The sequence below is a fragment of the Apus apus genome, chromosome 23 (assembly GCF_020740795.1).
Source record: "Apus apus isolate bApuApu2 chromosome 23, bApuApu2.pri.cur, whole genome shotgun sequence".
NCBI classification, from domain to species: Eukaryota; Metazoa; Chordata; class Aves; order Apodiformes; family Apodidae; genus Apus; species Apus apus.
Genome location: NC_067304.1, coordinates 2,596,345 through 2,623,883, shown reverse-complemented (window position 1 = coordinate 2,623,883; position 27,539 = coordinate 2,596,345). Strand labels below are relative to the sequence as shown.

General features: G+C 56.8%; 2 protein-coding genes across 5 annotated transcripts; both read left to right on the top strand.

The window, feature by feature from the left end:
• Nucleotides 1–211: 211 nt before the first annotated feature.
• On the top strand, nucleotides 212–12,158 carry ZNF76 (zinc finger protein 76). Of its 4 annotated transcripts, XM_051639199.1 has the most exons (16): nucleotides 221–300; nucleotides 1,118–1,216; nucleotides 1,687–1,863; nucleotides 3,458–3,538; nucleotides 4,655–4,726; nucleotides 4,868–5,070; nucleotides 6,002–6,079; nucleotides 6,454–6,573; nucleotides 6,868–6,943; nucleotides 7,295–7,420; nucleotides 7,709–7,888; nucleotides 8,402–8,635; nucleotides 9,640–9,776; nucleotides 10,589–10,738; nucleotides 10,845–10,961; nucleotides 11,269–12,158. In XM_051639199.1, exons 3-16 carry the CDS (start codon nucleotides 1,791–1,793, stop codon nucleotides 11,371–11,373), a joined length of 1,752 nt encoding a protein of 583 aa, XP_051495159.1. In that variant the 5' UTR covers nucleotides 221–300; nucleotides 1,118–1,216; nucleotides 1,687–1,790; the 3' UTR covers nucleotides 11,374–12,158. The 4 variants fall into 4 exon arrangements, with proteins under 4 accessions (XP_051495160.1, XP_051495158.1, XP_051495161.1 ...); XM_051639200.1 differs by lacking the exon at nucleotides 1,118–1,216 and having other exon boundaries at nucleotides 212–300; nucleotides 6,457–6,573; XM_051639198.1 differs by lacking the exon at nucleotides 1,118–1,216 and having other exon boundaries at nucleotides 212–300.
• A 971-nt stretch (nucleotides 12,159–13,129) lies between these two features.
• Nucleotides 13,130–26,052, top strand: DEF6 (DEF6 guanine nucleotide exchange factor). Its single transcript, XM_051639195.1, has 11 exons — nucleotides 13,130–13,248; nucleotides 17,721–17,861; nucleotides 19,790–19,975; nucleotides 21,716–21,943; nucleotides 22,052–22,198; nucleotides 22,379–22,487; nucleotides 22,570–22,868; nucleotides 23,352–23,518; nucleotides 23,677–23,875; nucleotides 24,267–24,357; nucleotides 24,903–26,052. Exons 1-11 carry the CDS (start codon nucleotides 13,153–13,155, stop codon nucleotides 25,109–25,111), a joined length of 1,872 nt encoding a protein of 623 aa, XP_051495155.1. The 5' UTR covers nucleotides 13,130–13,152; the 3' UTR covers nucleotides 25,112–26,052.
• Nucleotides 26,053–27,539: the final 1,487 nt, after the last annotated feature.

The following is a 27,539-nucleotide window of genomic DNA, read 5'->3' as shown; positions in this document are numbered from 1 at the left end:
TTGTTAATTTAGGGGCGCAGGGACCCGCCGGAGGCCCCTGAGGGCAAGCGGGGCCTTTCGGCTTCCATTTCCGCACCGCGCATGCGCGCCGCAGCCGCGCACATGCGCAGCGACCGCCTGGTGGCGCTCTGCCCACCCAGGCAAGGCGGTGCCGGCGAACCCCGGAACCTGGATGGCAGGCGGGGAACGCCTGAGGAGCGGCGGAGGAACGTGCCGCTATGCGGGTTTCGGGGCGGGGCGAGCGAGGGCCCGGCCCCGGTGCATGGCGGTCCGGCGGAGGACTCGGCCCCGTTGCCTCAGGTCGGTGCCGGTGGCGGGGATGGCGGCCCGAGGGGCGGGGGGCGATGGCGGCTGAGGGGCCCGCGGAGCTGCTGCCGCTTTTCCCTCCTGGAGAGCCCCGTCGTGTCTCCCCCACACCCCCAGGGCACCTGGGCCCGCCCTGCTGCCCGCCCGGCCCTCTCCGCTGCCCAGCCCTGGCCCCGGCCCTCCCTGTGGCGGGAGACACGTCCCCTCTTCCCCCCTGGGTCTCTTCGCACCTCAGCCCGCCCCTGGCTGCACCTTCCCCATCGCTGCCTTCGGCTCGCGGCCCCTCCAGCAGCGCTGGCAGCCGGAGCAGCTCCAAGGGGCCTCGGTTCCCCAGCCCTGCACCAGTGACCCCGCTGGGATGGAGCCCTTGCTGGGAAACAAGCTGCCAGCCCTGGAGTTGCCAGCCCTGGAGTTGCCAGCCCTAAAAAGCAAGCGGGATCCGCTGCGGGTGGAGAGGAGCTTGTCGGGTGTAGGGAGTGCTTGGGCTGGAGGCTGCAAAGCCTGGCTGCAGCCCTGGGTGCTGCCCTGACAGAGCTGTCAGGCTTGTTCCTGGAAATCAAGATGATCAAAGGTCAGGCTGTCTCAGAGATTACCCACGAAGAATCCACTGCAGCTGCTTTTAAAGATAATCTATCAGTAAAGTGGCTCTTGAGCAAGATGTTCCCATAGGGGTGTGGGTGTTTTAACAGCATCTGCTTGTAGCCTGAAATCCTGCTCCTCAGAGGGCTGGGAATTAGGCAGAAGAGCAAGGAGAGGATGAAGGTGCTTCCAGGGACAAAGTTATAAGCTTATAACTCCCTGTCTCTTGCAGTATAGGACAACCTCACACTTTAAAGTACTTGGAAGCCTTTCCTGCAGATCCTGGAGGATGCGAAGGCCTTGGACCTGGTGTTTACCCTCTCTAAAAAGGGTCTGTCAGTTTGATAACATGATAAGCTTCATTGCCATGGAAAAGTCAAGGGGTCATGGGCACAAGCTGATCCTGGGGAGATTCTGATTGGACACGAGGTAGATTTTTCCCCATGAGGACAGTCAGACATTGGAATAGTCTCCCAAGGGAAGTGGTGGGTTCCCCCACATTGGACAGTCTGAAGTCTCAGCTGGACAGGGTGCTGAGCCCCCTCATACCAGCTAGAGCAGCACCTGGAAAGGTTGGACCAGATGATCCTTGAGGTCCCTTCCAACCTGGCATTCCATGATTCTTTGATTTCTGTCTGTGGGTTAGATAGCCCTGCCTGCTGCTGCTGTGGGAAGGGGGCATCCTCTGTCCAGTTTAATCCTTTAGAATCTCCAAACCAGTTTGCTGTTCAACCTCCTTTGATGTACAGAAGTACAGACTTGGGGGAGAAAAATGTGAATTGCTCTTCTGATTTCTTGCAGGCTTGCACCAAAGGAGCCCCCTGGCTGTCCCACAGCACGGGTGCTCTCTAGGAGCACACTGCCTGAGCTGAGCTTCATGTCTGAGGAGCAGCCATCGGGGCAGGATGGAGAGCTTGGCCTTGCAAGCAGTGACCCTTAGTGATGGGACCACAGCCTATGTCCAGCAGGCTGTCAGAGGTAACAGCCCCTTGGGCTGGGGGGTCTGAAAGTTTTCTTGTTTGACCTTGTGAAATGAAAGGTAGACTTGTCAAAAGTGCCCCCCATGGCACGTGAGCTGGCATGTATCCTGTAGGGTTGCTTGGTCTGGGAAGCTTCCAGTGCCTGAAGGGGCTCCAGGAAAGCTGGGGAGGGGCTTGGGAAAAGGGCAGGGAGGGAGAGGACAAGGGGGAATGAATTAAAACTAGAAGAGGAAAGCTTTAGATTGTACCTGAGGAGGAAATTCTTTGGTGTGAGGGAGGTGAGACTCTGGCCCAGGTTGCCCAGGGAAGCTGTGGCTGCCCCATCCCTGGCAGTGTTGAAGGGCAGGTTGGATGGGGCTTGGAGCAACCTGGGCTGGTGGGAGGTGTCCCTGCCCATGCAGGGGGTTGGTTCTAGATGAGCTTTAAGGTCCCTTCCAACCCAAACCATTCCATGAAGCTGGCAGCTCTGTTTGTACAAAGAGGGGAAATAAAGCACACCTCTGGTTTGGGAATAAAGCTTTGGAGATGGAAGAGGTGCTGCTGTGGGAAATGAAGGTGCTGCTCAGACTAGAGTGAGCCCTGGTGTGGGTGACTGTGGGAAACAGGGTCCACACTGAGACCTGTAGGACTCCCCTCAACCAGAACTTCCCCTGGAGCTAAGCAGGGGGTTTAACTTGCCCACGTTGCTCAGGTTGGTTCACAGCAGTTTTCTGCTCCCTGACTGGGGTGCTGAGCTCAGTCACTGAAGCAGCATCAGTGCCAGATCCAACACCTGCCCTTATTGTGGTGGCTGTGAGGTGCTGCCTCCTCCACCACAAAAGGAACAGGCAGTTTCCCAGCCTGCAGAACAGGACAGTGGAGTCTTGAGGCTTCATGTCCTGAGAACTGTCTCTGTATTTCTTTTCCCTGCAAGTTTATCATGTGGGTGGAGTTGGGGCTGGCCTGAAAACTGAGGTTTTGTGACCCCTCCCAAACATCATGCACCAGGTGAAAACAAGTTGGATTCCTCATGCTCAGGTGGGGTAGAGCAGAGTCCTCTCTGCATCAAGCCCTTGGGTAACTGAACATTATTAAAGGGTTACTCAGAGTTTTGCTATTTTAAGAGTCCAGTCTTCACAACCCATCAAGGGTAGCAACACTTGAGATGCTCTAAGTTTTTATCCAAGAGTTGATCATCCACCAAAACAGAATAAAAATCAGGCCCCTCCTGATCCTGCTACAAGCTCCCAGCTGAGTTTTACTCCAGCACAAGTGGAATTGCTTGCTGCTTTAGATCCAAACCACCCAGCACATGTCATTCCTCCTGCTGCTTGGCTTACAGGGCTGCAAAGGGCAACTTGTAAACAAGGGAAGACTGAGGTTCTTTGTCTTGTATCCTCCTGTCTAGGAAATGGAGGCTCCAGCATTTCTGGGAAGTGCCTCTGTAGCTATTCAGTGGAAAAGCTGGATAAATAACACCCTGTAAGCACCAGTTTTGCTGCTTTCTGTGGGACTGGTTTCCCTGAGAAGATGCAGCAGAGGGGACAGCTGGTGGGACCAGAAAGGCTGGACCCTGCAGGCAGTGCTGATGGTGGGTTTTTTAACTGTTCCAGGTGAAAAGCTGATTGAAGGGCAAGTGATTGAACTTGAAGATGGGACCACAGCTTATATCCACCAGGTGACAGTTCAGAAAGGTGAGGACTTTTTTCTTTTTAGAAGGAAGTTGTAGATATAACTGGTTTTGTCTGTGTTCCAACAATTGGGCTGGAGCTTTAGGAATTCCATACAGGTGCAGGGTTGTTTTTTTTCTTGCCTGTGATCTTGAGGCTGAATGGGCAGGGACACAGAAGATGTGATTTCCTGCACAGTTTTCTAACAATCTGACAAGAAGAGAAGTTTGCTCTTGGTGTAAGCAAATGTGTGTGGAGTCTTGTTTCACCCGTGGGCTCTCTCAGAGCTGACAGATCACGAGGCTCCCAGCAAGGCCAGGGAACTGGGAGCTGTGGTAGTGCCAAGGGCAGAGCCCAAACCACCTTTGTTTCATCTGAGAGCAGTTAGACAGGATTTTCCTCTGAACTCTTCAGGTAATGTATTACTTCTGGGATAGGTATTTGAGAGTGGAGGAGAGTTGGGGCTGAGAGTACAGGCTGAGAGTTGGGGTGTTGAGCCTGGAGAAGAGAAGGCTCCAGGGAGACCTTAGAGCAGCTTCCAGTGCCTGAAGGGGCTCCAGGAAAGCTGGGGAGGGGCTTGGGACAAGGGCAGGGAGGGATGGGATGAGGGGGATGGATGAAAAGTGGAAGAGGGAGATGGAGGTTGGACATGAGGAGGGAATTCTTTGCTGTGAGGGTGGTGAGAGCCTGGCCCAGGTTGCCCAGGGAAGCTGTGGCTGCCCCATCCCTGGCAGTGTTGAAGGGCAGGTTGGATGGGGCTTGGAGCAGCCTGGGCTGGTGGGAGGTGTCCCTGCCCATGCAGGGGGGTTAGATCTAGATGATCTTGAAGGTCCTTTCCAACCTTCACCATCCTATGATTCCCTGAGTGTTGGAAGAATGCCACCTTGGTCATTGACCAATGTCATCTCTGAAATGAGGTAATTAATTCAGCTGAGAACTGATGGGAATTCAAGAACCAGAGTGGCACAGAGGAGCCCTCCCCAGCCACCATCACGTGTAGAAGGTAGAAAGATCTCAGTTGCTCTGGGCAGTCCTTCCAAGTTCCTTGGATGCCACCTCCCTTTTCTGTTCTTGAAAGGTTGCTTGAAACCCACAGAGACTTCCCATAATATGTGTGGATTTTTCTTCCTGTTCTTTCAGAGTCTGTGCCTTTTGAGGATGGTCAGCCCGTGGTGTTGGAGGATGGCAGCATGGCCTACATACACAACACAGGTAAAACACATGCCCTCTTTTTTCCCTTGGCAGCTGGAGCTGCTGGAGTATCACAGATTTCCAAGGCTGTAGGAAACCCAGGGAGACAAAAGAGTGTGAATAAACCCAAACCATTTGGTTTGGATTGTTTTCCTCTTGCAGAAAGTTATGACCCCAGCACCTTTGAGGCCATCCAGCTGGAGGATGGTTCCACTGCCTACATACACCATCCTGTCCTCATGCCACCTGGCAGCACCATCCTGGAAGTGCAGGCAGAAGCTGGACTGGAGGAGCTGGCTGGAGAGGAGGAAGAGGATGCCTTTGATGTTGAGACCATGAGTGCATTAAAGGAGTACACCAGTAAGGTGAGGACATGAGGCTTCTTCCATGATCTGCCACAGCACGGAGGGGCTGGTGTAGCCTGGGGTTTGTGTCCTCTCCTCTGTCCTTGTTTGAGCCAGGATGATGCCAAGTTAGGACCTCTCTGTGTTTGTTTTTCAGCAATGGCAGCTTTGAGAGGAGAACAAGGCTGCCATGGAAGTGCCACCACTGAGAGGTGGCTGCCAGTTCAGGGCCCAGAACAGGGCAGTTTCCTGCTACTTCCTACAGTGCTGGGTCTTTTACCCTTAACCTGCTGCAGGCACAGAGTTGGGAAGAGCAGAGAGCTGCTGGGATCATGGAATCATCAAATCCCAGACTGGTTTGGGTTGGAAGGGACCTTAAAGATCATCCAGTCCCAACCCCCTGCATGGGCTGGGACACCTCCCACCAGCCCAGGTTGCTCCAAACCCCATCCAACCTGCCCTTCAACACTTCAGGGATGGGAATACAGCTTGGAATGATGCAGCTTGGTTCTTGGGTTTTTTTTCTTGCTTTGTATGTCCCTCCTTCAAGGTGTTCTCCAGTTGGCCAGGTTTCTCCTAATGCCACCTGGGTGTGGTATTTTCTTCCACAGATGGTGAATCTTGATCTGCTGCCTGGATCTGTCAGGAGCAGCTAAGTTAAGGCTTCTGTTCTTCCCAAAATAACTCCAGATCCTGAAGTATTGTCATGGCAGTTCTCCATGGGAATGTCTTGGGTGCCATTTTCCCCCATCTTCAGGGTGGGGTGTGAGAAGGGGCCACCAGGAGTGTGGGCAGCATGGAGAGTTGGAGATTGGAGACCTTTCTGCTGTGGTGGGACCAGCTTTCCCCAGCTCCCCAGAGAAGAGGGGGGGGGGCACTGCTGGTGGGAATGCCTTCCTGCTCCACACTGGGCAGGGAGGGATGACCAGTGCCTGTGCCTCTGTGTTTGCAGGTGTCTGATGAGGAAGAGGAGGGAGTGACAGGCACCTGCCATCTGGGGAGTGAGGATTCCAGTGACCTCCCTGCCCAGGTCTGGATTTTTCAGTGCTGCTTTTCTGAAATGGGGCCCAAATCCTCTTGGTGCAGAGGGCTCTGCCAGCTAGTAATCAAAAGAGCTTTGTGGCCTCTCTGCAAATATATTAGCTGTGAGTTTTATAAATGAGCAAAGTGAAGCACAGGGAGATGAGTTGCATGTCTGAGAACACCCAGGGAGGGGGGAATGGGAGATGCTGGTTCTGAGTCCTCTGCCCTGTCACTTGGGTTTTACCACAGGTTGCGTTGGTAGGAACGTTTGTGAGGGTCGTGGGAGGAGTGGGAGTGCACAGCAAGGAGGGAAATGCTGTGTGTGGGCTTTGCAAAGCCTGTAGCAGTGGGTCACTGGATGAATTTCCTTACCTCTCTCAGCAGGATTTGCAGGAGGAGGAAGTGCCCAGCCCAGAGAAGGGGCAGGGGGTTGGCAGCAGAGCTTTCCAGTGCGGGTACAAGGGCTGCGGTCGCCTCTACACCACTGCCCACCACCTGAAGGTAAAGCTGGCAACACAGTGAGCAGCCCAGACACATCCTCCCCCCTTACACTGCCAAATCAGAATCACAGTCATGGTTGGAAAGGACCTCTGAGATCAGAGTCCAACCATCAATGTTGCTGCACAGAAGGCTGAGTTGTGTGCTCGGCTCCTCAGGAGATCCAGATGTGTTGATGGGTCAAGGTGAAATCCAACACAGAACTTCAGGTTCCCTCCACCAGCTGAATTCCTCCACACTTCTTTCCTTCCTCCTTGTCTTGGACCTCATTTGAGGGACCTGTTCTTTCTTCTCCAGGTACATGAACGTGCTCACACAGGTGACCGGCCATACACATGTGACTTCCCAAGCTGTGGGAAAGCATTTGCTACAGGTAAAAATCTCTCTTTTGAGCCAATTTTGTTTTCTCTCCAGTCCAAACCAGTATCAGCCCTAGCTTTTTCCCAGCAGAGAATCAGGAGCTTTATGGTATGCCAGCAGAGAACCAGGGCAAAGCCTTCTGAGAAGGAATTGCAGCCTGGGATTTGACTGATTAGGGGCAGATTAAGGGAGTTGTAGGAAGAAGCTGAGATGTCCATGGTGGTGTGAGGCTGTCTGGAAATGTCCTCCCCTTCAGCTTTGCAGAGCCAGGACAGACATTCAAAAAATGCATGACCTGAGAGGTGGTACCCAGCTCACTTCCTGCGTGTTATAAAATCTTAATTGTAGTTTCTTTCCTGGACAGGGTATGGGCTGAAGAGCCACGTGAGGACTCATACTGGTGAGAAGCCATACAAGTGTCCAGAAGACATGTGTAGCAAAGCCTTCAAAACCTCTGGGGATCTGCAGAAACACATCAGGACACACACAGGTGAGCAGTGCAGGGGAGGAACTTGGCTCCCTGTTGAAAGGGTCTCTGAGATCAAGTTCTGCTTCAGCCTTTGTCCAGGATGTGCCTCTTTGTGTCCTGGGTGAAGCAAAGGCAGAGCTGAAGCCCTCAGAGCAGAGTCGGTGGGTGGTAGAGACAAACTGGGGGTTCTTGACTGGGTTGTGAGTAAAAGGTGGAAATGTGCCAGCACTTGGGGCTGATCACAGGGCCTGGTGAGGGGACAGAGGTGGCTGTAGCAGGACTCTGTCCCACCTTGGTGTGTCCACGCAGGGGAACGTCCCTTCAAGTGTCCCTTTGTGGGCTGTGGCCGCTCCTTCACCACCTCCAACATCCGCAAGGTTCACATCCGCACCCACACGGGCGAGCGGCCCTACCTGTGCCCAGAGCCCAGCTGTGGCAGGGGCTTCACCAGTGCCACCAACTACAAGAACCACATGAGGATCCACACAGGTGAGAGGCTGAGAGGCAGCAGCTCACAGGCACTGAATCAGTGTTTTGGAGTTGGAAGGGATCTTAAAGATCATCTAGATCCAACCCCCTGCATGGGCAGGGACACCTCCCACCAGCCCAGGCTGCTCCAAGCCCCATCCAACCTGCCCTTCAACACTGCCAGGGATGGGGCAGCCACAGCTTCGCTGGGCAGCCTGGGCCAGGGTCTCACCCCCCTCACAGGGAAGAATTTCCACCTGATCTAACCTAAATCTCTCCTCTTTCAGTTTAAAACCATTACCCCTTGTCCTTTCACTGCAAGCCCCTGTAAAAGGTCCCTCCCCAGCTTTCCTGTAGCCCCTTCAGGTACTGGAAGGCCACTATGAGACCCCCTAGAGCCTTCTCTTCTCTAGGCTGAACACCCCCAACTCCCTCAGCCTGTCCTCATCAGAGAGCTGCTCCAGCCCTCGGATCATTTTCCTCTCCAGAGCCCGTAGGAGGGTGGGGTGGGTTCAGCTCCTCTCTCTGCCCCAGGAGAGAAGCCCTACCTGTGCACAGTGCCGGGCTGTGGGAAGCGTTTCACCGAGTACTCCAGCCTCTACAAGCACCACGTGGTGCACACGCACTGCAAACCCTACACCTGCAGCAGCTGTGGGAAGACCTACCGTCAGACCTCCACCCTGGCCATGCACAAGCGCAGCAGCCACGGCGAGCTGGAGGCCACCGAGGAGAGCGAGCAGGCCCTCTACGAACAGCAGCAGCTGGAGGGTGAGCAGCCAGCCCCCCTGGCCTGCGGGAGGCGTGGCAAAGGGGAGGGAGGTGGCAGCAAAGAGCCTGCAGCTGCTCTGCTGCCAGCCCCAGGTCTCTGCTGTGGCCTCCTGCTTCCCCTGTCACAGGGTCATGGTGGGGGTTGGAAGGGAGATCATCTAGTCCAAGCCTCTGTTGAAGTGGGTTGGCCTAGAGCAGGTTGCACAGGGTCATGTCCAGGTGGGTTTTGAGGATCTCTGGAGAAGGAGACTTCACAACCTCTCTGGGCAGCCTGTCCCAGTGCTCTGTCACCCTCAAAGTGTAAAGAAGTTTGTCCTCATGTTTAGATGGAACTTCGTGTGCTCCAGTTCGTGCCTGTTGCCCCTTGTCCTGTCACTGGGCACCACTGAGAAGAGTCTGACCCCATCCTCCTGACACCCTTTCCCTTCTCTCTTCTCCAGACCAAACAGCCCCAGCTCTCTCAGCCTCTCCTCCTAAGAGAGATGCTCCAGCCCCCTCATCAACTTTGTAGCCCTTTGCTGGCCTCTCTCCAGTAGCTCCTTGTCTTTCTTGTGCTGGGGTCCCAGAACTGGACCCAGTTCTCCAGATGTGACCTCACCAGGGCAGAGCAGAGGGGCAGGAGAACCTCCCTTGACCTGCTGGCCACACTCTTCTTAATACACTCAGGATGCCACTGGCCACCAGGACACATTGTTTGCTCATGGTGAACTTGTCCACCAGGACTCCCAGGTCCTGCTTCCCTTGAAACCCAGATCTGTGTCACAGATGACAGTAAAGGGCTCCCCATAGTCCTCACTGAATGTCACGGGTTGGGAACAGACTCCTGCCCATTCTGTAGCTCAGGGAGAGGCACAGACTCTGCTCCCCAGGCCTGCTCTGGGCTCATCTCATGCTTTCTGTGCTGGCCTTCAGGCAGCAGGCAGATCCAGGGGTCAGGGTGGGATTTCCATCTCTGATTAGAGCTTCTCTCATCCCTTTTGCTCTTCCCCTTTTCCTTGATTCAGCTGCTGCTGCAGACAAAGGCCCCCCCCTGGAGAGCCAGCACATTGCTTTCCTGTCAGAGATGGAGGAAGATGAAGAGGAAGATGCCAGTGGTGTGTCCACACAGGTCTCACTTCTCTCTCAGGATGGAACAGAGCAGGTATGGACACTGACACCTCCTGTGGGGGGGGGGACACAGCAGTTAACTAGGATCCTGCCTCTCCCCAGCCTTAGTGTTCTCATTAAGGCTTTTTTCAGCATAAAACAGACCCTGGGGCTTCATGGGCTCTGTCCCATGGCCTCTCTCCTGACAGCCTCACCCCAGGCTTGATGTGGAGGGTAAAGAACAGGTCTCTGGTCCTCAACTCCTTGCTGGCCAGGGTCTTGCAGGCATTGGCCCAAGCTGGCATTTGGGCCCTGACAACTCTCTCCTCCTGACCAGCTATTGAGAGGCTGCTCCCCTCTCTGCTGACACATGGATTTGGAGCTTGTTTATCCATTATCTGTACATGGTGGTTGCTGTTGTGGCACTTCCCTCCCACCAGCTGCCCCTGTGCTGACAGGGACAAACTCCCTTCTGGGGCACAGGGAAGGAAGCAGCTGCCATGGGTCACACTTGTTTCCTCTTAGTCCCAGATGTTCCCTGCTGCAGCAAGACACCAGCTGTGGCTTCAAACCTGGAGAGAAGATGCACAATGGGGGGTAGGGAGCTGTGGTAGAAGGGGTAGAGCTGGAGACTCGAGGTCTCACTGATTCTGTCCCTGAGCCAAAAGTCCCTGGGAGGTCACAGAATCCCTGAACTGGAGTTCTCCATGCCCTGCACCTTGCATGTGGAAGAGGAGGAGAAGGAGGAGGAGGAGGAGAGGGTGTTTCATCCCCACTGAGATCCCCTGGTGTTGCTAAACTCTGGAGTTGTGTAAGGCTTCCTGAGAAGCCATCCTGGCTGAGAGCATCTGCTCTTCTCCTGCCCAGGTCAGTCTGTCACAGGAGGAGCTGCAGGCCCTGGGCAGTGCCATCAGCATGGTGACACAGAGCAGTGCCCTCCTGCCTGAGGAGGAGCTGGCAGGTGGTGACACACACCCCGTGGCCGTGGCCAGCGCGGGCGGCCCCGGGACGCAGCCGGTACGGACAAAAACTGGGGCCTTCCCTTTTCCCTGGGGAAGGAAATTACCTGGGCTTTTAAAACAGGACTGGATTTTTTTTTTTTTTTTTCTCCTGACTTGCCCAGGTTGCCATAGTCACTTCTGGGGCAGCCGTGTCTGAAGAATCAGCCATCACCACGTCCCTCTGTCATCAGCAGGTGGCATTGCTGGCTACCCCCAGTGGCACCCACATCACAGTGCAGGTACCTGCAGCTCCTGCCCCTTCCTTCCCCCACCCACCCCCTGGCTTCAGCACTTCCCCTCTTTCTCCTTCCTTCCCAGACACCCTGTGGATGGAGGAGAGCAGGGACGTGCTCCTTGGAGTGCAAAATGCTCCTTTGTAAACAGCCTTTCCCCACCGTGGCCCTCTCTGCTTTGCATTCTGCTTTCTCCCTGTGCCACCCACTGCCAATCCCTTGTACCTCAGTCCTGCTGCCCTGAGCCAGCCCACACCTCCCGAACCCACTTCTTTGGGAGGACAGTGTTACCCCTCTCCCTTTCCTCCCCCAGCTGGAAGAGCAGCAGAGCCTGGAGGCAGCCATCAGCCTGGCCACAGCAGCCATCCAGCATGAACCTGTCACTCTCGAGGCAGCCGTGTCACCAAATGGGTGCTGAGACCCTGCAGAGCCTCCCAGGCAGGGAGGGCTGGCAGCTTCTGGCCCATTCCCCACAGGAGCATGGGGATCTGCTGGGCCAGTGGCTCAGGAGCAAAGGAAGGTGTCCAGGAGCAGCATCTGGAGTCTACACCATGCTGGGAGCTGGTGCCAGCAGTGTGGGGCTGCTGGGGTGACCCTCTTCCAAGGGCTTTTCTCTCCAAGAAGAGATGTTGAAGATACTTGGGTGCTGCCTTCTCCTGCAGGCTCTTCTGTTTGCCTGCAACTTTCCTGCTCCTCACCTTGGGCACTAACTCCCTCTGTCTGGACCAGTGTCTTCTAGTATTCCTTCATGGCTAAGATTTCCAAGACCTGCTGCCAGTCTTCTGCAGTGGGGGTGGAGCCACAGAGATTTCAGCAGTCTCTGGGAGTGCAAACATTATTTTTTTTGGAGAGGCATGTCCCACCCTCTTCCTTTAGGAATGGTCCAGCAGCTCTCCCCTTTCCTGCCCACCCCTCCAGGTAAGGGACAAGTGGGCAGCGTGTTCACAGAAGCAATAAAGCCCCCCCAAGAGCAAGGCCAGCTTGTCCTAGGCTGGGGGGCTGGAGTGGTGACTGGTTCCTGACACTGGAGTGAGCTCCTGGCCTGGATCCAATAACAACTCTCCCATCTCTTTATCACACTCCTCTCTCCAGCAAACTTCCTTGGCAGTCTCAAACCCAGTGGAATGAAGCCAACCAGCACTTGTTGAGGCCTGAGCTAGACCTAGGTGTAAATACTGAGTTGAAATAAAAACTGATCCAAAATTTGGGGGGTTTTATTTTAATATTAAAAAAAGGACCCTTCTCTTTTTCAGTCCGTGGGGCCAGAGGAGGGGATGGATGTTACTGTTTTGCAGATGGGAGGATTAAGGAAGTTCTGGAGATGTGTTGAGCTGACCAGAAGTGCAGTGATTATCCAAAAACAGCACTGAGAAGGGCTGTGAGCAAGAGGAGTTGTAGCCTCTGAGTTCTCAGCTTGTGTCTTAGAGGGGCTAAGGGATCTGGATCTGATTCCAAGGGATCCTGCAAGCCTGGTTTTAGGGAATTGTGTCAAGACAAGATGTGTCTGTGAATGTATCATCCTCCAGCCCTGCAGTGTGAGCTGTTGGTGGGCAAAGCCAGCAGAGAGCATCACAGGATCATGGAGGGTGGAAAAGACCTTGAAGATTGTTGAGTCCAGCCTTAAACCTGTGCAGGCTCCCAGCAACCTGGGGTTTATTTTCTCCATAGACCTGAGGAGCTTGCAGGGGAAGAGGTTTCTGCAGGTGAAGAAGAAGCAGGGCTGCAGTGAGGCTGGATCTCTGCTCCCCTGCCTGGTTCTGGCTGCTCCCAAAACAAGCAGGGCTGGAGACCTTCCCAAAAGGCACAGCCCGTGCTCCTGCTGCAGGGAGGGGGAAGCTCTTCATTTAAATCCCTGAAGAAGCAGCTGCTGCTTGAGCCAGGGAGGGGATTTTCTCTCTGCAGAACTGGAATGCCGAGAAACCTTTTTGATCTCAAGGCTTGGGAATCCCTGTGCTGCCGGGGCTCCCCCAGCCCCGCCTGGGTTGCGCTTCCTTGGGTGGGGGGGATATCTAGGGGTGCGTGGGGTGGAGATGGGGACCTCGGATGTGAGCTGGGGCCCGGGGCCCCCTCCGGGGTGCACCCAAGCAGATGGCGCTCCTGCCTCGCACGATCCCGGCCGCCCGGGGCTGTCGGGTCGGGCGGTTTCCTGGAACCGGAATCCTCGGTAGAGCCGCCTCTGCCCCCGCCGCCCGTAGCCATGGACCTGCGAGCGGAGCTGCTCAAGTCCATCTGGTACGCGTTCACCGCCCTGGACGTGGAGAAGAGCGGCAAAGTCTCCAAATCTCAGCTCAAAGTGAGTCCTCGGCCAGGGCGGGAGGAGGATCGGGCGGCCCCGGGGGGCAGAGCGGGGCCGGGGATGCTCTGCATCCCCCCCGGGTCTTTCTACGGAGGAATTGATAAATATTAAGGTCGCCAGGACCTTGTTAGCACCTCCACGCTGGTTTTCGTGAAGTTTTCTGTCTCTGCCTTGTCTGCCTTTAAAGAAAAGGTGGGGGGAGTTAATGCTCCAATGTATTTTCTAGGTGAAAACGAGGAGAAAGTTGGGGGGTTTTCCCAATTCTTTTCGCGTTATTAGGCGTTTTATGGCCAACTATCAGCCCAAACTGGGTTAATGTTTTCTTGCCAGCCAGAGCACCCTTATTTCTGCTTCCTGTTCAGCCTGCGGGTCGGTAGGTACAGACAGACCGTTTTTAAACTACAGCTCCTTGGTGGTCTGGCCAGAAATAACACATCTTTACCCTCTCCCACACCCCTTCAGCAGCTTTGCAGCAGGTTCCTGCTTTCAGCTCTTCACCAAAACCATCGTGGCTTTAAAAACCTTCTTTGTCTGCCCCTGGGATGGTCGAACACCCCGGGTTGTACCTTGGCTTTGACAATAATGATTGACATAGTTTGAATTCTTTTTTTTCCCCTTTGCAAATGCTGGGACTCCCTTTTCGTTGTTGTTGTTGTGCAAAAACGTCCCGTTGTGGTTTTCTGGCTGGTGCAGGGGTTGGAAATGCCTGTTGGAGCAGGGGGTTGTGATGAAAGGGAGAAGACCTGAGCTGGAAACATGCAAAACAGGGGGAGATGTTGCATCAGGGCAGCGAGATGAGTTGTGAAACGCTGCAGAAAAACCCCACGTCTCTCCTTCTCTTCCCTCTGCTTCATGGAGCTTCTTCCCCCCAGTGGAACAGACATCAGGGAAGGTGCTGGGCTGAGTGTGGGATGGATTGTTTTGTCCAAAAAATGAAGGATTTAGTTTGCAGGGCTCTGGAGCCACTCGCTGCCTCTGCAGCCAAGAGCCTTCGGCTGCTCCCCAGAGACTTGTTGCCCCGTGAGCCTACTTAAAACTGTTGAAATATCTGAAGGAATTAAGGAAAATCCCAAAGGAGGCCAGGGCCTAATCCCCTTTGCTAATGCCCAGGGGCTGCTCTGCTCCCCTCAGAGCATCCCCTGCACCCTGGGTGCTGAGCCGTGCCCGGGCGCGCTGCCAGACCCAAAACGCTGGCGCGAACACGTGCAGTGTTTGTCTTGGGAGATCTTTATCACCAGCCACCACGCTGAGGCCACAGAGACCCTCACTTCAACGGCAATTTCCTCTAGAGCCTGTGCAGGGAGGGTACAAGGAGCTGCAAAAAGCCCCTCGTGCAGGGGCTGTGGGGATTGGCCGTGGGAAAGATGGGGAGAGAGGGAGAGACTTTTCACTGGAGAGAGCAGTGATAGGACAAGGGGTGATGGTTTTAAACTGGAAGAGAGGAGATTTAGGTGAGACATCAGGAAGAAATTCTGCACCATGAGGGTAGGAAGGGGCTGGAACAGGTTGCCCAGGGAAGCTGTGGCTGCCCCATCCCTGGAGGTGTTCAAGGGCAGGTTGGATGAGGCTTGTGCAGCCTGGTCTGGTGGGAGGTGTCCCTGCTCACAGCAGGGAGGTTGGAACCTGGTGATCTTTAAGGTCCCTTCAAACCTTCCCCGTTCTACGATTCTAGTGATGGCATTTCCGTGGTGGCTTTGCCCAGGGTGACATTTCAGAGGGAAAGGAAGATTCACCCCTCACTGTTTTTCCACCTGCCTTCAGTGCCAAGCCGGGACGGCGGCAGGTCGGGCTGCCCCGTTCCACGATGCGGCTCAGCCCTGGATCTTCTTCCCCTGCCTCAGGGCCAGGCAGAGCAGGTTCCCATCACCCACTGGTGCCAAGCACCAGCTCGGGTTTGCCCCGGCCTACACGAGCAGCCTTTCTGCTCCTGGGTTCAGTGCAGAAGAAACCCAGGTTGGAGCAGTGAGGTGTTAAAGCCCCAGTGGCCGTTCCCTCCCCAGACTCCTCCCGGGCTGTGCTCTGCTCCCGCAGCCAGGCGTGTTCCTGCAAGAAGGATCTTGAGCAGGGTGGGGGGGAAATGCCAGTGCTCCCCAGCACTTGCACCCACAGAGACAAAACCAGCCCCAAGAGCTGGGGGCGGGGGGGGGTGGTGGTGGAGGATTTTCCTGGGGGATGAGCTGGGTGCTTCACAGCCCCAGCCCCTCTCCAGCTGCACGGGGACTCGAGCGGTGTTTCGAGGTTTGATGGTGAAGCCCGTGGGGCTCAGGAGTCGAGGCCTTTTGTGTGGACCCTCCTATGCAAACATGTGCCACGTCTACGTGAGGGTAGGTGTGGATCTGCACAGGAAGGAAAGAGGCTTGTGGTCGGGTGCTGTGTGGTGAGGACTGTTGGGTTAGTTCTGTTCCCAGCCCTGCTCTTGGAGGAGCTTTTATCTTCTCGGTACCATCGTATCCTCCCCGGCTGAGTGACTCCCCACGTCCACAGGAGCTGATTGGGATGTGGGATGTGGCTCCCACGGGCAGAGCTGAGCCCCCCGAGCTGGCTGTGCCCAGCTGGGGCAGGCAGGTCAGAGCAATCCTGGTGCTTTTCAGCCTGAAATGTCCCCCCCAGCCCTGGCGTTGGTCCCGGTGTCTCCCACAGGGGAGAAGAGGGGCTGCCATTCTCCAGCAGTGTGAAATATTCCACCCCCAGCTCTGGCTGGCAGCAGCAGCAGCAGCTACGGAGGGGTGGGAGTGGGGAGTCATGGGGGAAGCAGGAAAGAGGGTGGAGAAACAGCCTCAGGGCTGGTGCTCAGAGGGATTTGGGGTGCTCAGAGGGATTTGGGGTGCTCAGGTGTGTCAGGCAGAGCTCTGTTACCCCCCAGCCATCTCCTGGGGGAAAGGCTGCATCACCAAACTGCTCTCAAAGGCTCAGAGTATCCCTTCCTTTCTCCCCCAGTTATTTTCCTCTCTTCTCCCTCATTTCAGAGCCTGGAAAGGGGGGGGGGCGGGATTCCCACTCTTTCTCTCTCCATGGGCTTGGCGCAGCCTGCCCAGGGCTTTCCTCCCCTTTGACTGTTTTTTAGGTGACCACGGTGGTTTAGGGGCTGTGGTTTGCAGTGTGCTGGGGTGGATGGAGGGGTCAGGGTGCTGCCCATGGCCAGGGGCACAACCCCAGACCTTTGAGGGTTTTTTGAGATGCTGCAAGAGGAAGTGTGAGGGATGGGGATGAGGAAGAGGGAAATGGGAAGCAATTCCCAAACTTTGGCTCTATCCTGGTAGATTGCTTAGCCATCCCAGAGGATGCCCAGGGTGTTGCCATCCCTCCCCACCCCTGGGGTGCAGCCACAGCAGCAGCACTCAGGGCTAATGCCTCAGGGTGTTGGAGCACAGGGTGGAGCACAGGTGATAACACTGGGCCAGAGGGTGAAAATGAGAAAGAAAATCTGGTTGAGCAAGAACCATCTCCAGCTGCAGCAGCTGCCGTGGCCCTGGGTGGCTCCGCTCCTGCTGGGAGGAAATTTCCAGCCCTGCACAGAGGAGCAGGAATGCTGCTCCCCATCTCCTCCCTCCCTTGGACCCTTGGCAAGCTGCAGATCACAGAATCATAGAATGGTTTGAGTTGGAAGGGACCTTCAAGATCATCTAGTTCCAACCCCCCCTGCATGGGCAGGGACACCTCCCACCAGCCCAGGTTGCTCCAAGCCCCATCCAAAACCCTGGTGCAGTGGGAAGACACCAGTTTGGGACAGTCCTTTAGCCATTGCCTGCTTGCTGGGAGGTAAAGACAAGGAGACATCAGCCTGCCCAGCACCACGAGCTGGAGATGCTGGGGGTGGTCACGGGCAGCCTTGCTCTGGGCTCCAGCAGCAACGTGGGGCTTTTCAGCACGTGGGAAGTTTGGGAGCTTCAAACCATGCTTTCTTTGGGGAGGATTTGAACAAAAACGGGCTGGTTGGTGACATTTCCAGACTGCTTCTGGAGATGGTGCATCTCCAGATCCCCCTCATCCGCCTCCCGACAAAACCTCTCCTTAGTTTTTTATCAATATTTTCTGATTTTCATCTCTGTGGCAGTTCTGTGCTCCTCTGGTGAGAGTTGTGGTTGGTTGTGTTTGCAAGAAATCCCTCAGGGCAGCTGCCCAACACATGGCTTGGGGTGGCTTACCATCTTCTCTAGATGAAAGCACGTCCTGTTTGCTCTCTAATAGTAGAAACGGCCCCTTTATTTAACAATAATATATTAAACATTTTCCATGGGCTGAGAAATAAACAAATGTGGGGAAAATCCTCCATTTTTGCCTGGTTTGATGTGATTCCCTCAGGTTGGTCTGTGGGAATGTTCCCCGGGTCCCTCTGCCAAGCCCGAAGGGTGCCTCGCTGCTGTGGCTGCAGGGGGTGCTGGGCCAGGCAGGGTCCCTGGGTGGGTGGGGATGGAATGGGGCAGGGCTGGGGGTTGTTGACCTGCTCCCTGTCCCTCCTGCTCGGGCAGGTGCTGTCCCACAACCTGTACACAGTGCTGTGCATCCCCCACGACCCCGTGGCGCTGGAGGAGCATTTCCGCGATGACGACGACGGGCCGGTGTCCAGCCAGGGCTACATGCCCTACCTCAACAAGTACATCCTGGATAAGGTCAGTCCCTCAGGCATCCCACCCCACCCACCTGCTGCATCTCAGCTGGGGACACCACGGTCCCTGCTTGACTCCTGTGGGAGCCCTGTTGTTCCACTGCCCTCTGGTCCTGGAGGTGCCGGGAGTGGGGAAAAAAAGTCATAGAATTTTGGAATGGTTTGGGTTGGAAGGGACCTTAAATAACATCCAGTCCCAACCCCCTGCATGGGCAGGGACACCTCCCACCAGCCCAGGTTGCTCCAAGCCCCATCCAACCTGCCCTTCAACACTGCCAGGGATGGGGCAGCCACAGCTTCCCTGGGCAACCTGGGCCAGGGTCTCACCACTCTCAGTCTAAAGAATTTCACCTCAATCTCCCCTCTTCCAGCTTAAAACCATTACCCCTCATCCTATCACTCCACACCCTGGTAAAAAGTCCCTCCCCAAAAAAGATAGAGAGCTGGGGAGCACTCAGATGCGAAAGTGAGGGAGGAACGTTCAATCCCCAATGTCTCTGAAGTCAGCCCTTTCCATCGAGGCTCTGGATGGAGCCCCATCTCCCCTGGTGTCTCCTAAAGGGCTCAGAAACCACCCGGCTGCCTGTCCCAGCCCCTTCTCCCTCTCCACTCCTGTTGAAATGTGAGGTGTGACCTCATTTGGGAAAGAGGAGGAGAAGGAGGAGGACGAGGTGCCGGGGCAGGAGCCGAGGCTGGAGTGGGCAGGGGCTTGTTCCCTTTTTTTTTCTGCACAGCTCAAAGGCACCTTTGTTTGGCACAGGAGACCTTGTGGCTGGGTGCTGGTTTCCTCCAGGCCTGAGAGGGGAGGAAAAACGACCTGACAGTTTTCTTCCACTGTGTGCTCGAAAGAAGGGGGGCCCTGGAGCGGGGTGCAGGAGCTGCTCCCTTCCCTCCCCTGCTCAGCCCTGCCTCTCCCTGGCGTGTGGTGCTCCATGCAGGTCTTCATGAAGGTCTTTGCCATGTCCTGAGCTGCTCAGGAGTTGCCCAGCCTGGTCCAGGGCTGCAAGGAGAGGACAGAGCTGCCCAAGGTCAACCCAGCCCAACGTCTCCGTGGCAGAGCAACCAAAATCCTGCCAGTTTCCTGTGTGGTTACTCAAGAAGTGGCCTTTAAAGCCCCTTCTTCTAGTTTCACCACGGCTAATAAAATCCCAGAGGCAGCCTGAGAAGGAGAAGTGGGTTTTCCTAGTAAGAGGGACTTCCAGCTTTCTGCCACTCAAAGGTTCTTCTCTGGTCCTGCTAGTCCAGCCTGTGGTTTTGTCTCGTGGGACTCAGGCAGCTGGGATGGAGAGACCAGATGTTGCCAGGCTGCTTTGGTCCCTGTCACAGCTCACTGATGCCACACCAGAACTGCTGTGTGAAGCATCTCATGACGCTAGAGGTCATGGACAGGCTGAGACCAGTGGTGGCATCACTGCTGCCTGCACTGCTGCCTGCACTGCTGCCTGCACTGCTGCCTGCACTGCTGCCTGCAGGCCAGCACTTCCCTTTGCTGAGCCCTCCTTCTTCTTTGTGGCCAGATGGGATAAGGAGAGTGAGCCAAAGGCTTGGAGGGGATGGGGAGGTGGGCTGGGCAGAGCACCCCAGGGCCCTGGGTGTGCTTCACCACGGGGTTCCTGGTGGTGCTCCAAAGCCTGGCAGGACATGGCAGAGCCACCATGGTGCTTGGGGGCTGCAATGGTCCCCTAGCACCTTCTCTACCCTCTGACACGTGTCACTTGCCTGCATAAGGGGACCTGTGGTGGGGACACATGCTGGCATCACAGATCAGATCCCACCTGCACTCTAGTTGTGGGTCCCACCATCAGTCCCCCCCATGCTTCTCACCAGCAGGGACAGGTTTCAGGTGTGAGGGTTTCTGCCCACCCTCCATCCAGTCCTTCCTCCCCAGACCCCCCTGCAGCCCCACACTCACCCCCTGGCTCCTGTCCACAGGTGGAGGAAGGTGCTTTTGTCAAAGAAAACTTTGATGAGCTCTGCTGGACCCTGACAGCCAAGAAGAATTACAAGCCTGACCGGAATGGGAACAGTGTTGTGTCCCACCAAGATGCTTTCAAGCTCTGGTGTCTCTTCAACTTTCTGTCTGAAGACAAATACCCTCTCATCATGGTGCCAGATGAGGTAGGACCTGCCCCTCCTGCCCAAAACCTTCATCCTCCCAGGGCTCTGCAAGCTGGCAGAGCCCTCTTTGGGGTGACACATCCCACTATCTCTTCCTGGCATGTCCCACCACATCCTGAGATGTGGTGCTCCAGGGTGTGGGAGAGAGCAGGCCTGGGTGGGAGGAGGGGGCTGGCTGCCCTGGGCACCCTCCATGATGTCCACAGCCATTCGTGCTGCCCAGGGAGGGGGGGTGAGCTGGGAGCAGCTGGGAGGACCCCTCCAAAAGGCTGAAGCATCTCAAGTATGGATGTCTTGGAGGATGAGGTGTGGGCTGGTCCATAGTGCTCCTCCATGGCCCAAGCTCACACCAACAAGCTCTTTTGCTTGCTGTGAAATGAATGTGCCAGTTCTCAGAGCCCCAGCCAAGGAGCTCCCCCAGCTCAGCTTCTCCTGGAGCTGGTCCCTTGCCTAAAGCCCTTCCATCTCACCCAAGGGTTGAGTTGAGCACAGTGTTGGAGGGCTCCTCCTGATTTCCATGGAGGAGAAAAAGATGATGATGAGAAATCCTTACAACTCCGGTGCAATGGGAGGTTCCTCCCCATGAAAGCACTGTCAGGCTGGATGGAGCTGTGTCCCTCGTGCTGCTCTCAGCCCATGCCACCACCAAGGCAGTGGCAGAGCAGACCTGGTTGTCCCTCTCCATGCCACCAGCTGCTCACCTTCTGCCCAGCATCGGGAGAGTTAAGACTGAGGTTGCCCCAGCTGCCCTGCAAAGCTGCCACCAGTAATCTCCAAATTCCACCCACAGAGAAGGGAGAACCTTCCCCTCCAAATTCCACCTGGAATTTGACTCCGAGGGGGCGGGGGGGTTCAAATCAAATCCCTCCAAAGAAGGCAGAGAGGAGGGACAAGCTCAGAAGCCAAGAGCGGCCTCACCAGGAGGAGCCCAGCTGGCCAAGCAGCTGCCATCTGCTTCTCCACCATCAACCTCCTGAGATCAGCAGAAAAGTCAAAAGAAACCAAAAAAAAAAAACCCCAAAAAACCAAAAGGGGCAAAGAAAAAAAAACAAAACAACCAAAGCAGGCAAGACATGCAGGGCTGAGCAGACGTAGGAGGGCGACCGCACTTCCTGCTCCCCGGGAGAGGAGCTTCCTGTGCCCCAGACCATGACAAACTGAATCATCTTTCTGCTCGCAGGGCTGAGCTTGGAAAAAAAAAAAAAACCAATGAAGAAAGAAGAGACTAAAGGGCACGACATTCTTCTGACTAGGTGTAAAGTAAAAAAACCCCTCTGGCTGGGTGCGGGGACCGTGCGTCACCTCGCTGCGTGGCTCTCTGCTGGCACCCGTGCTCCTCGGTCTCCAGGTCGTGGGCAGGGGGTGCTGGCAGCAAAGGTTGGCTGAAAGGAGTGTTCCCAACGTGGTGGCAACCATCCCAGCATCGTGGCAACCTTCTGAGTCCTTCCTCAAAGTGATGTATTGGCAGTTTCAGAACGGCCCTCATCTCCTCCACAGGGAGCTGTTCACAAAGATCTCAGTCGTGTGGTTAAAAAGGAAAACCTGCCTAAGTCAAGCTCTGACCCAGTGACAACCTGCTGAGGTGGAGCAGCTTGGCCATGGCCATCAACCATCCCAAGGGGTTATCCTCTGGGATAAGGGTTCTGCATCTCTAGGCTGGAAGATGTGGTCTTGGGCTCTCCCAGCTGGGTCGGTGGGGTGGGGATGGCTCTCACCTCTCCCTGCCCCGTGTCCCCACAGGTGGAGTACCTGCTGAAGAAGATCTGCACAGCCATGAACGTGGAGCTGAACTCCTGTGAGCTGGAGGACTACCTGTCCCAGGAGCCACAGGGGCAGGGGGGGGTGACAGTCTGGCAGTTCCTGGACATGGTGAACTCGGGGCGGTTCCTGCGCGGCATCGACCAGGAGGCCGTCAGCATGGCCGTGGAGGAGGTGTACCAGGAGGTCATCGAGGATGTGCTCAAACAGGCAAGGAGTGGGGCAGGGCTTGTAGGGCTCGATGGTCTGTGATTCTGTGTGCTGGGGCACAAAGCCCAGGCTGTCCCTGTTTCTGATCCCCGTGTCTCCGGGGTGCAGGGCTACCTCTGGAAGAAGGGCCAGCTGAGGAGGAACTGGTCGGAGCGGTGGTTCACGCTGAAGCCCAGTGTCCTGTCCTACTACATGAGCGAGGAGAGGAAGGAGAAGAAGGGCAGCATCGTGTTGGACAAGCACTGCTGTGTGGAGGTACGGCCTGGGCTGACCTCAGCCTGGGGGCAGGAGACCCAGAAGATCCACTTCCAGAGCCCCAGCAGCCGAAGCAGACGCAATTTCACCCACGGGAGGGCCAGTCCTATGGCTGAAGAAGGTGGAGATAAGATGGGGCACGGGTTGGGGGTAACACCATCCTGTGTCCTGTCCCTGCAGGTGCTCCCCGACCGGGATGGGAAGAGGTGCATGTTCTGCGTGAAGACCTCGTCCCGCACCTACGAGATGAGCGCCTCCGACACCCGGCAGCGCCAGGAGTGGACGTTGGGTCTGTGCCCACCCTCTGCCCCCTCCCCGGCTCCCCCGCGTCCCCTCCTGTGTCCCCACTGACCGTCCCCTTCCCTCCCCAGCCATCCAGACCGCCATCCGGCTGCAGGCCGAGGGCAAGAAGTCCCTGCACAAAGACCTGAAGCAGAAGCGACGGGAGCAGCGGGAGCAGCGGGAGCAGCGGAAGGCGGCCAAGGAGGAGGAGACGCAGCGGCTCAAGCAGCTCCAGGAGGAGAAGGAGAGGAAGCTGCAGGAGCTGGAGCTGCTGAAGGAGGCCCAACGACAGGCAGAGATGCTCCTGCAGGAGGAGGAGCAGCGGCGGCGGCAGCAGCACGAGGAGATGCAGAGGACCCTGGAGATCCAGCTGCGGGAGGCCGAGCAGGTGGGCGCATCCTCATGGCTCGTCCTGCCACGGGGCCGTGTCACTCATGGGGTGGGTCCCGCCTTCTCCTTCCCTTGCCAGTGGCAGCCCAGGGGGGTTAGTGGAGCTTTTAGGAGCACGTCCTGCTCTTGCAACAACACTGCTGCCACCTCTGGGCTCAGGGCTGTGTGTGACCTGGGGACCGAGGCGTCAGCACCGCTGTGCGGGAGATGCCTGAGGAGCAGGGGATGAGGAGAACCTGCCCTGGGGTGTATGAAGCTGGGGGGCAGATGAGAGATGAGTGCTACTGCCAGGGTGGCCAGGGAACCCATTTCTGACCTTGCAGCTCCAAAGGACACCGTGTGTCTCCTTGCTCTGGAGCTCTCTCCATGGGCTCTGCCCAGCGTGGGAGATGTCTGGTCCCATCCACCCAGGGATGTGGGGGCACAGGGACCCTGGGATGATGGTGGTGGCTTGTGCTGATGGCTCCTCTCTGGGCTGCAGGCTCGTGCCTCCATGCAGGCAGAGATGGTCCTGAAGGAGGCGGAGGCAGAGCGGCAGCGCAAGCGCATCCTGGAGCTGGAAGACATGCAGGAGCGTCTCCAGGAGGCCCTGCAGCAGGAGGTGAAGGCACGGCAGGACGAGGAGTCTGTGAGATATGCACAGGCCAGGTAGGACATCCCTGCTCCTGCTCCACCAGGCCCACTCCCAGGGCAACGTTCCCCAGGGTAGCAGGGTGTGCGGGTGGCTCCCAGTATGCCAGCAGGGAGGAGGAGGGCAACTGGTGGATGAAGTGTCAGAGGGATGTCCTCACCTCTTCCTCCAACAGGCTACTGGCTGAGGAAGAGGAGAAGCTGAAGCAACTGATGAAGCTGAAGGAGGAGCAAGAGGAATATATCATCAAAACCCAGCGGGAGAAGCAAGTCCTGAAGCAGGAGATGGAGAACAAGAACAAGTGTCTGGAAGAGGCACAGAAGCAGCTGGAAGAAGTGAGGGTGAACAGGCAGAGGGTGGACCAAGATGTCATGGTGAGCATCACCCCAGTGCCACATCCCTTCGCCCTGTGAGCCCCAGGGGGACTTCCCAGCCTGCCCTGAGTCACCTCCACCCTGGGGAGGACCCGGCAGCTTTGGGGACCAAGCTGGTGTTGCCTCAGGGGTTTCTGAGCCGTGGGGTGATTTGGTGGCTGAGATGGGAGAAGCGTGTCCTGCCCTGGGGGGACAGCACTGGTGTCCAGAGCAACGTCACCAGTGGGAGTGTGTGGAGGGGGGAGGACGGGAGGTGGAGCAGAAGGCCTAGAGGAGGGTGAGCTGGGTCTCCATCCCAGAGGGAGCCTCCAGTCCAGGCTTACTCAGGGAAGGGGAAGTCCTGCCTGTGGTCCCGGGGCAGCAGCTCAGGCCTCTCCTTGTGCCTTCCCAGGCAGCCCAGCGGAAGCTGCGTCAGGCCAGCACCAACGTCAAGCACTGGAACGTCCAGATGAACCGGCTGATGCACCCCATCGGGCCAGGAGGTAGGAGACCACCCCTCACACCCTCCCCTGCCCATCCCGAGCACAGCCATGCTGGGGCCCCAGCCCAGGCTCCCACCATCTTCCCCTCTCTGGGGGCATCAGGGGCTGGAAGAGCCCGCATCTTTCAAAGATGCCTCCACACCTCTGGCAAGGAGAGACCCAGCACCCCTTTTCCTTGGCTGACAGGTCCATTGGGACCCAGGGACTGGGGTACCTGAAGGAGCTCCAGGAAAGCTGGAGCCCTCACCAGAGAGGGCAGTGATGGGACATGGGGTCATTATTTTAAACTGAAAAAGGGAAGATCTAGGTTAGACATCAGGAAGAAATTATTCACCATGAGGGTAGGAAGGGGCTGGAACAGGTTGCCCAGGGAGGTTATGGATGTCCCCTCCTTGGAGGTGTTCAAGGCCAGGTTGGATGAGGCTTGTACAGCCTGGGCTGGTGGGAGGTGTCCCTGCTCCTAGCAGGGAGGTTGGAACCTGATGAAGATCCCTTCTACCCTTCACCACCCTGTGAAACAATCCTCTTCCTCTGTCTGTTCCCAGAGAAGCGCACGAACGTGAGCGGAGGTTTCACTGGCTACCAACCCCTCCTCTCCCGGACAGATTCCTCCCTGAAACTCAAGCAGAAAGTGGAGGATAAAAGCAGTGACCCCGTGAGGGACAACAGCAAGGACAGCGTGAGCAACGGTGGGAACAGCAGGGTGCCACCCTCTCCAGGTGTGGACACCTTGGCCACAGAGCCCACCAAGTAGCTCCTCAGGATGGCAGAGCCCAGCACGGAGCAGACACAGCTGCTGTGGCCACCTCTGGATGGAGGCAAGTGGGGACCAGCACAGAGCCCATAGGTGACTACACACAAGGCAGAGATGCTCCTGTTTCCTTCAGGGAAGAGCAGCAGCCACACCGTGCCCGGAGACTCGGACAGCCCAACGCTGAGGAGAAGGCAGCAGGGTCATCTCCTCTGAGGGACATGGGCCCAGCTCCCCAGACTCTGGTTTCCACCCTCCCTAAAAAAAAAAACAACAAAACCACAAACCTAAAAAGCCACCAGAGGGTCTGGATGATGTTGCCCAGGGCTGCAGGTCCCCTTTGGTTTCTACCAGCGACCCTTCTGCATCTCCTGCTGCACCCTGGGTCCATGGCCCATCAAGAGCAGCTGCCAGGGAAGCCCTGGCAGACTGAGAGGTGCCTTCTTCTGCCCCCACAGGGAAGCCAGGGTGGCCTTAACTAACACGTGCATTCCCTGAAGGTGGTTGTCAGTCACTGGAGTCACGTAGATGTTAGCAGAAGCCAACAAGCAATAAAGCTTTTGGAGCCCCCTGGCCCTCAGACCTGCTTCCCCACCCCCAGACCTCCCTCCTCAGCAGTGCTGGGTGTTGCTTCCTGATGCAGAAAGAGACCACTAAAAGAAACAGGGCACTACCCATACAAAGAGGCCCCACCAGTGGATTTGGGGTTGGTTTGTGGAGGGCTGAGAGGGACACGGGTGCTGGTGAACTGGCCACAGATGATGAACTCCCCACTGGGTGGCAGGGCCAGCACCCTGCGAGGGCCAACACCTCTGTGTGATTAATTAAGTGCTTGTATATGAAGGTCATGGTGCTCTGGGCTTCATTTAGGTCTTTGCCCTTGGACTTCAGGAGTCCTGGCTCAGGACCTGGTCCAAGGCCCACAGAAGCCAACAGCAAAGCATCCCAGTGGGAGCCACTGGATGTCACAGCTCTTATCAGTGACACTGCCCTGGCCTCTCTCCTCCAGCTCATTTGCTCCCTGAAAAACAGAACAAAAGCCCAAGGGGCTGTCAGGCCTCCCTGCACACACACAAAACCACCCAACCCACACCAAACGATTCTGGTTAAATACAGTCCTGTTCACCTGTGACTTTGGGGTCTTCATTGCAGGGGGTACAGGGCCCCCCAGGTCCCTTCTGGAAACGGGCACCAGTAGCAAACCCAGCTTCATTTGTGCTCCTGCTGATGAAGTTGCAGTTCGTTAGGCAGATTAGCATCTCTTTCCTCCTGGTGTGGCTTCCCGTGGGTGCTCACACAGCTCTGCCCCCCGCTGTCCTGACACTGCTGCTTTTCTACAGACCCTTTTCTTTGTGCCTGGCTGCTGGATCAGCCACGTCCCTGGGACAAAGCAGCTCTGTGTGCCCGTCAGGGTGACAGGGTGGCCCCGTGCCCTGGTCCCAAGCAGCTGACACGGAGGGAGGGCACGGGTGGCTGCAGCCCTCAGGGTGGTGGCCCTGGGGCTGCAGGTCAAATCTGTCTCCTCCTCCTCCTCCTTCCCACTCAGCTGAGAGGGACACACTCATCAGCGTGGCCCCTACAGCCCTGCGTGGGCTGGGCCATCAGCTTGGGCACGGGATCTCTCCACACAGGTTTTCTGGTGGAGAAGGACCTTCCAACATGCCACCCTGGGAGCTCTGTCTTGTGTTGATGGGGGGGGGCTGTGGTGCGGATCACTGCAGCCTCCTGGGGTGACCCTGGTTGCTCAGCGTGCAGGAAGGTGGCCAGGGAGGCCAGCAGCAGCCTGGCTTCTGTCTGCAATAGCCTGGCCAGCAGGACCAGGGCAGGGATCATCCCCCTCTATGGCTCAACAAGCCGCACCTCAAATCCTGGGTTCAGTTTTGGGCATCTCATGACAAGAGGAACAGTTGAAGGGTGGGAGGGTGTCCAGGGAAGGGCACTGGGGCTGGGGAAGGATCTGGAGGACGAGGAGGAGGCTCTGGAGAACCTGTGAGGGTCGGGTGAGGGAACTGGGGTTGTCCAGCCTGGAGGAAAGGAGGCTGAGGGGAGACCTGCTGGCTCTGCGACTCGGCGAGGTTGTGTCCCCGCGAGCAGCAGCACCGGGAGGGTTTAGTGGGGCAGCTCCCGAGGAGCCCCCGCTCCCTCTGCCCTCCTGTGCGGCAGGACACGAGAGACCCCCAGACGGACCGGTCCCTGATCCCCCGGTCCCTGATCCCCCTGGTCCGTGACCCCCCCGTTCCGTGATCCCCCTGGTCCGTGACCCCCCCCGGTCCCTGATCCCCCCGGTCCTTGATCCCCCCGTTCCCTGATCCCCCCGGTCCGTGATCCCCCCGGTCCCTGATCCCCCCGGTCCCTGATCCCCCCGGTCCCTGATCCCCCCGGTCCGTGATCCCCCTGCTCCTTGATCCCCCCGGTCCTTGATCCCCCCGTT